This window comes from Mesoplodon bidens, assembly GCF_964165515.1.
Source record: "Mesoplodon bidens genome assembly, chromosome: 10".
NCBI lineage: Eukaryota > Metazoa > Chordata > Mammalia > Artiodactyla > Ziphiidae > Mesoplodon > Mesoplodon bidens.
The window spans coordinates 814053-821817 of record NC_138172.1 but is presented as its reverse complement, the minus strand read 5'-3'; the positions used below and the strand labels follow the sequence as shown (position 1 = coordinate 821817).

Here is a 7765-nt window from a genome sequence, read left to right as displayed (position 1 = left end):
GTTTATAGAAAGAGCCCTTACCTTTTAGAGATACATAATGAAATATTTATGGTTTAAACGACAAGGTGCCTGGGACTTGCTTCAAAATAACCCAGCATTGGGGGAGTAGTGGGTAGAGATGAAATAAGACTGGTCGTGAGTCAGTAACTACTGAAGCTGGGTGAGGGCTACAGAGGGAGTCATCACACTCTTCCATTTACTTTTCTGTAGATATATTTGAAATTTTTTATAATGCACACTTTTTCTTAAAATGATATATACAAATTAATAGAAGAAAAACTTTCTTATGGAAGTATTTTTTGAAAATTGGAGAAGAAAATGTGTTTATCGCAACCTATGAAAGACACACGCCTCCGGTGCCTCTTCATCTCACCCTCCCCCAGTTAATCAGAAATGGGGACCCGGGAGTATTTTTGTTTCACTGCCGACTTTGAAGACGGGGGAGTGGCTGAGAGCCAAGTACTCAGGCGCCTCTAGGAGCTGGAAAAGCTGAGGAGACGATTCCGTCCTGGAGCCTCCAGAACGGAACTGCAGGCCGATCAACACCTTGATTTTAGCTCAGTGGGACCTGCTTTGAACTTCTGACATGCAGTACTTTTTTCCCAGCCTCTAAGTCATGATTTAGTGGTTTACAGAGCCCCAGCCACACGATCGAGGTGTTCGCAACGCAGTAAAGCATCGCAGCAGAAGTTATATAGTTAAGTACAACCAACGAGTTACAGAACATTTTAAAAAAAGCTGGAGTGAAGCAACACTATGTCAAATTCCAAAGATGCTGAGAAGTGTCAGTAATTCCACCACCGGGAGACCGACAGGCAAAGACACACAGGCACCGCACCTCCAGCGGGCAGGTCTGCAGAGGGTGAGCGAGCGTGTAAAGTACAATTTCACAATGATACCAAGATAATAAATTTGTGTTAATCTAGGTCACTAAGTGCGTAGTAAAGTTTTACAGCAGCAATCAGAAACTAATACACACATGTTCCAGCTGAACAGAAACAGGATGTCAGCTGGCCGTGAACTTCCCTTAGAGCTGTCAGCAAACAAGGAAGGGGTTCAGACCTTGGCCTCTCGGACAGGAGAGTCTGGCTCAAATCCCAGTCTGCCCACAGCAGGCCACCTAACTGTCCTGTGTCTCCGTTTCTTCATTTGTCAGATGGGAACGGCAATAGTGCCTGAACAGTAAGCGGCCTTGGTGGGAGGACTTACATGTGAACACGGCTGTCCTGGGAACCAGGCGCGTGGTAAGCCCTCGACAACGTCAGTTACTGCTGTCAGTGGTGGTATCTTTCTCAGCTTTCCAGCCACTGATTTGCCTGTTCCTTTGCCAACACCGTACTGTTCTGATGGGTGGGAAAGGGTCAACGCACTCTTGTTTTCCTTCATCATTAGTTAATTACATAATGATTAATTCTCCATATAAAGTTTAAACCTTTTCATACAGTTGCATGAAAGAAAAAAACTAGCACTGATTTCACAAATGGTATTGGAACAAACTGGATATTCCTAGGAAGAAGAACCAAACACCACTCCACAGACCCTAGAACAGCTGAAATCAACAAGATGGCAACGCCAAGTGCTGGCAAAGATGTGGAACCACTAGACCCCTCACACACTGCTGGAGGGAATATAAAACGGTACAACCACCACTTTGGAAAACAGTTCAATGGTTTTCACAAAGTTAAACAAACACGTGACAGTTCACCCAGAAATTCCACGTCTAGGTATTTACTCAGGTAAAATGAAACCACCTGTCCACGCAAAGACTTGTACATGAATGTCCACGGCAGCCTTTTCATAATATCCCCAAACTGGAAACAACCCAACTGTCCACCGGACGTTCGTGCAACGGAGTAAGAGGCTGCAACCCAGAGGGAGGGTCCCCGATTCACCCTGCCACAGCGCTGAGTGCCAGCAGCATCACACTGAGCAGAGGCGACCGGGGGCCAGTGCCCACTGCAGCACCCGCCCAGCTGCAATTCTAGGGCAGGCAAATGATCACCAGGGATGGAGAGCTGACCCGGGCAGCCTGGGGCTGGGGGAGAGGCTGACGGCAAAGGGGCCCGAGGGAACTTTCTGAGGTGATGAGAACGTTCCATATCTCAATCGTGGTGACGGTTACCCAAGGGTGATATGTTTATCAAACTTCACTGGACTGTGTGTGTGAAAAGGATGCATTTTATCGAGTCTAAACTGTACTTCAAAAAAGCTGATGTTTTTTAAAAAGAGAAAAGAAACAAACAGAGCATTGGGATTCAGTGGGATTGCATTATTTGTACAGTAATTTTGGAAGACGTTTTAAAGCAACACTACGGTTCCCATCCCGTGCCCGCAAGGCTCTCTTCCTGGACCCCCGTGTTCACAGCCGCCGTTTTAACGCCCGTGCGGGGAGCCTCATGCACAGGTCTCCAGCCTCAACCTTTTCTCTGGGCTCCCAACCCCAGAACGGCCACCTGACTTCCTCACACCTGGTGGCTCAAATCTCTCTCAACCCAACGTGTAGGAACCAAGCTCGCAGTCTTCCCACTCAGAGCAGACTCCTGGTACGACTTCCGTCCAAAAAAACCCACTCCTTCCCCCTAAGGGTATGTCGGGACCACCCGACTCTGGTTCTTTTTTCCCCTGTAAACGTCTCTCTCCCTGTGGACCGTCTTCCTTTGCCACGCCCTGCCACCCACCTCATAAGACACCATCTCCATCCCAGAGGTCAGCGCAGCCTCCTGGCCCCCCGACACGCTCAGTCTGTTCCTCTTTCACGGCCAGGGTGGTCTAGTCCCATTACGGCGTCTCCACTGCCCCTGGACCGGCGTGGAGGTGGGGCTCTCCCTACCTCAGCCTAGGTGCATGCCCTTACCCTCCCCCGCCTGCCCCTCCCCCCGCGGCCTGGCTTGGGTCCATTAATCTTCCAATTCCAGCCCGAACTCCCACCCTGGGTGCTTTCTTGGACCGCCCGCCCCACCCACCAAACCTAATCAAACCTCCTGTGAGTCACTTAACACAATCACAATCCTGCCTTTTCTGTAATGATTAGATCAACCCAGAGAATTGCGTCTAGAACCCGTTTCTTCAAGGCGGGGTCTCTGGGCGGCAGAAAACTGGAACCCAATCAACTCTTCTCGGGTTAAGCTGGCTGGCCCGCCCTCCTTCTATCCAATCACGACAGACTTATAAGAGGGGCCTGGGTGGCTCAAGATCAGCGAGTTTCCTGTAGGGCCCCTGAGAGGACAGGCCTGCTCTGCGGGAGATACTTCTGAACGCTGCCCTCAGACCGACGGTCGTGACTGCGGACACCCCTGGACTCCAGCGCCTCAGGCCCCTCTTCCCGGAAGGGTCTCCTGGAAGCCGCTCCGCGTCTCCAGACCCCCGAGCCACCAGCCGCAGAGTCACGGCAGGGAGACCAGGTACGTGCCGGGCGCCCCTGGGGGATGGGCACGCCTTGTATGACCAGCAGCCCCCGGTGCCCTGGGAGGACCAGGGCCAGCTCCCCAGACAGCCTCGCCCTCCACCTCTGCTCCCCGCCTTCCTTCCCTCTTCCCTCTGGGGACGGAAAGCTCCTCCAATCGGCCCAAGGTAACCTCGCCTCTCCCACCTTGTCCGGACACTTGGGATGAATCAGTGAACCCTCCTGCGGGCCAACCGCTACGGGCTCCTCTTGGAAAACAGGTCACCCCAGACCCCTCCCTCCGGACACCGTGTCCCCCTGCCGCCAGCCCGACCCAGCGAGCTCCCGCCTGCGTGCCGTGGATGCGGGGGTGCGGAGCGGTGGTTGGAGCCCCCGGACTGACCCGGTTTCCTCTCTCGGGCAGATTCCTCATGCAGGAGCAGAGACCCTCCAAGCGCTTTCGCTCAACGGCCCCTAATCAAGGTACGTGCGACACCCTCACCCCCTTTCCAGTGCTCCCCAGTTTTGACTCTACGTTTGCTATTTACTTGTATGACACAGAAGGCGTTTTGTGGGGAACAGCGGCCCTCGCCTCCGTTTCCCCTCCAGACACGACCGTCTTCCTGTGTTTCTTGGCGCTACTTCCTGTTCTCTAAACGCCTGCGCTCCTGCCGACTTTCCCCAGTTAGACTTCACGCAGGGTCTTCCCTCCCAGCAGAGGAGTCTGTAGTGGTCGGTCACGAGTTCTCAGCATCTCATGCCCACTCTCACTTTCCACACTGAAGCCCCGGGCCCCACCTCCCACCCGCCTTCCAGGGACCCTTTACTCTGAGTGCAGACATCCTGTGCCCCAGGGTTAATTCCCCTCTTCTGAATTTTCCAGGACTTAGTAGTTGGGCTACTGTTTGCAAATTCAGTGTTCTCAAAGTCTTCCCCGGTTGTTTAAATTCACACCCAATCAAGAGCTCTACCAACCTCACCCCCCCCACCCCCGTCATCCGGCTGGGGAACCCCATCCCCCTCTGGAATGCTACGCCCTGTTTCTTTTATCTGGTGTCCTTTTCTCTCTTGGCTTATTTTTTCTCATTGGCGCACCCAGCTCTCAACCCTCACCTCCCAGTTTTCCCAGCCAACAACTGAGGAAAAAAATTAACCCATTTGGTGGTGACCCCAAACCCAGCTCCAGCCCAGGCCCCCACCTGGATGACCCAAACGCCTTAGCATCGTCAGGCTCATCCTCTGTGGTCCTAACCTGCATCTTCTTCCTTGGGAAAGGCTTCCTGCCCTCCCGCCGGGGAAGGGGTGGGCCAGGAGGGCGCCTGCAGACAGACGGGCCACCCGGTCGCCACCAGCCACCGACCCCTTCGCGCCTCCCCCAAGGCTGCAGCCCTCCTTCCCAGCACCCCCGCTCCAGGCACACCTCCTCCCTGCCCCCCAAGTCCAGCTGTGACGCCCTTGCCGCCTTCCTTTCAATGGCTCTCCCTGGACCGCAGGGTAAACTCAAGCCCGGCTTAGCTGAAGGAGGCCTTGGTGAGCTGCCCCGCGTGCCGTGCTGTCCTTCAGCTGCCCAGGTGTCCTTCAGCTCAGGGAGCCGGGCTCCCGGCCTCTCTGCCCTCCCTGCCCCTCCGCCGTCAGCGCTGTTACTTGGTTTTGTTTGCTTCTGTCTGTCTCTCCTATTGAAGTTTAGGGACTGTCATTTTTATTCAAATTGAATCTCTCTGGTGAACCCAGACTCCACATCCCCATCAGTACAACGGGGATTCTAATACCTGGCTGGCCAGGCAGCTGTGAGGGCTGAATGCCATGGCCCGTGGGGAGCGCCCAACCTGGAGGAGGCTTGTGGCCGTCCAGGGGCACCCCCCACCCCCCCAGCCCCCAAGCCTCCCTCTGCTGAGTCTCTGCATCTCTCTCCACCTCAGGTGTTCATCCCCAGGAAACAGGCTGCCCTGGTGCAGAAGGCAGAGACCCTGGGGGGGCAACCGGACCACCGCAGCCAGGCCAGCCCTCGAGACCCTTTGCTTATGTGAACCCCATGAGATGTCAGACCCCCGCGTTCGTGGACTCGGCTCGCCTTGCACAGAGAGGCCGAGGCCGCCGTAGGGGAGATAGCCAGAGGGCTGAAAGAGGCCGGGGCAGGGACCCCCGCCTGCACAGGGACCCCCGCCTGCAGGAGGGGCCGGGACGCCTGCTGGGGCCAGATGTGCATTTGGAGCTGGACAGCGGAGAGGTGTCCGAACAGCCCGCGGAGCCAGAAGCCAGGGAGACCCCTTTCACCAGAGCAGCCATGGCGGCCGCAGCAAACGGACACGTGCTGCAGGACCCCGGCCCCGGCAGTGACGCACTTGGGAGGAGACCCCAGGGGCTGCCCAATGCCTACAGGTTCTGGGGTCTCAGGGAGGTCCAGCCTTCCGCCTGTTCCTACGTTGGGTTCATACCCTCGGGCTTGGCTTTGATAGTCATGCAGACACCCTCCGGCACCTACCTGTATGCGGTCGCAGCGCCCTATGCCCACCACAGCCAGCCCCTCTCTCGCTGACCTGGGCATTTGCTAAATACTCCAGGGGACCTTACCCCAACCGGAGTCCCATTCCTGTCCCCACCGTCTCCCCCGCTACCTGTACTGCCCGGACTGAGCCTGCAAGCTCCCCCGGGATCCCGGCAGGCCCAGGTCTGCTTCCCACAGGACAGGCAGTGCCAAGGGACAGAGCAGTGCACGAGGTGTCCAGGCAGAGGGAGCCCCAGGGTGCTCACGGGACGGAGAAGCTGTGATCAGAGCTTCCCAGCAAGTGGCTGCAGGGTCAGGATACTGATGGCGGTGCCCCAGCAGCCTGTGAAACGCGGCCAGTGGTTCCCCTCTGAAGAGAAACACGCACGTGGATGAGGCTTGGTTAAAGAGGAAATTCCAAGAGCTGCCTGTGAGGTGAGACCTACAGGGAAAGCAGAACTGGCCAGACATTAACACTCCCTCAAAAGCATCGGTGATTCCGAGAAAGCCATGAGGAGACCCCCTCGGATCCTGGAGAGCATATGACCCTGAGTCTCGAATTCCGTAACCTGGACCAGGTGGTGCGCAGACAGGAGGGGCTGGGCGCTGTCGAGGCACAGGAAAGGGGCCTGAATCCTAATCAGCCCGGCTCAAAGTGGGAGCTTCCTCTGAGCTCGAGAGCTCACAGGCTGATAACAAAGCCCCTTCCTGTGAAAGCCGGCTCCAGGCAAGTTGTTTTGCTGCCTGCCCTGAAAGCACAGATAATGCTTTGCAGCCAGGAAAAAAAAAAAAAGAAGTGGGAAGAAAAGAGGAAGAAGTGGGATGCAAGAAGGACCAAAAAGCAAGGAAATGGGTAAACTGTATTATTGAGTCTGAATAAGTATGATCCTCGAAGAAAGATGAATAATCTGGAATTGAAATCCCAGAAGGGGACTTCCTTGGTGGTGCAGCGGATAAGAATCCGCCTGCCAATGCAGGAGACATGAGTTCATTCCCTGGCCCGGGAAGATCCCACATGCCGTGGAGCAACTAAGCTCGTGTGCCACAACTGCTGAAGCCCGCTCACCTAGAGCCCGTGCTCCGCAACAAGAGAAGCCACCGCAGTGACAAGCCCGCGCACCGCAACGAAGAGTAGCCCCTGCCCGCCACAACTAGAGAAAGCCTGCGCACAGCAACGAAGACCCAACTCAGCCAACAAAAAAGAAAAAAAAATTCCAGAAGGCATTGACATCGAAATTTGGGTGACGTAGGAGTTCAAAGGAGCTAAAAATTACTGAAATTCTGGTCTAGTCCTGGAATTCTACAGATGCTCAACCTGAGAGAGCAGAGGGACCCGAGGCATTTGTAAGCAGGTGGCCCCATGGTGACTTCTACAGGAGCTGGAGTGGAATGAGTGATTCCACACAGAGTGAGGGACACGTGGACCCAAGGAAATCTGACGAATCAAACAAGGCAGAGGGGGTAACAGAAACAAGGAGAAAGCAGGACACGTTGACAACGCTAAGTGAGGGGGCTTCCCTGGTGGCGCAGCGGTTGAGGGTCCTCCTGCTGATGCAGGGGACGCGGGTTCGTGCCCCAGTCCGGGAAGATCCCACATGCCGCACAGCGGCTGGGCCCGTGAGCCATGGCCGCTGAGCCTGCACGTCCGGAGCCTGTGCTCCGCAACAGGAGAGGCCACAACAGTGAGACGCCTGTGTACCACAAAAAAAAAAACCAAAAAAACAAAAAAAAAACACTAAGTAAGGAGCAAGTAAGTGGGTGGCGGCCTCCGTGCTCCTGGCTTTAAAGGGGATATTTTACACATTGATCATTAAGCAGGTGTTTCCTGTACTTTTCTCACAGGCATGTTTGATCAAGTCTAGATCACTCCTATCTTCTGAGTTTGATAAGAGGTTTAT

At 55.1% G+C, this 7765-nt stretch overlaps 1 protein-coding gene across 2 annotated transcripts; it reads left to right on the top strand.

Moving 5' to 3' along the window:
• The first annotated feature begins 3124 nt into the window (after nucleotides 1-3124).
• On the top strand, nucleotides 3125-6246 carry PRR20G (proline rich 20G). 2 transcript variants are annotated; one of them, XM_081246251.1, is made up of 3 exons: nucleotides 3125-3401; nucleotides 3807-3865; nucleotides 5302-6246. In XM_081246251.1, the coding sequence occupies exons 2-3, from the start codon at nucleotides 3814-3816 to the stop codon at nucleotides 5916-5918; spliced, it is 669 nt and encodes a 222-aa protein (XP_081102377.1). In that variant the 5' UTR covers nucleotides 3125-3401; nucleotides 3807-3813; the 3' UTR covers nucleotides 5919-6246. The 2 variants fall into 2 exon arrangements, with proteins under 2 accessions (XP_081102377.1, XP_081102378.1); XM_081246252.1 differs by lacking the exon at nucleotides 3125-3401 and having other exon boundaries at nucleotides 3471-3865.
• The last annotated feature ends 1519 nt before the right edge of the window (nucleotides 6247-7765 follow it).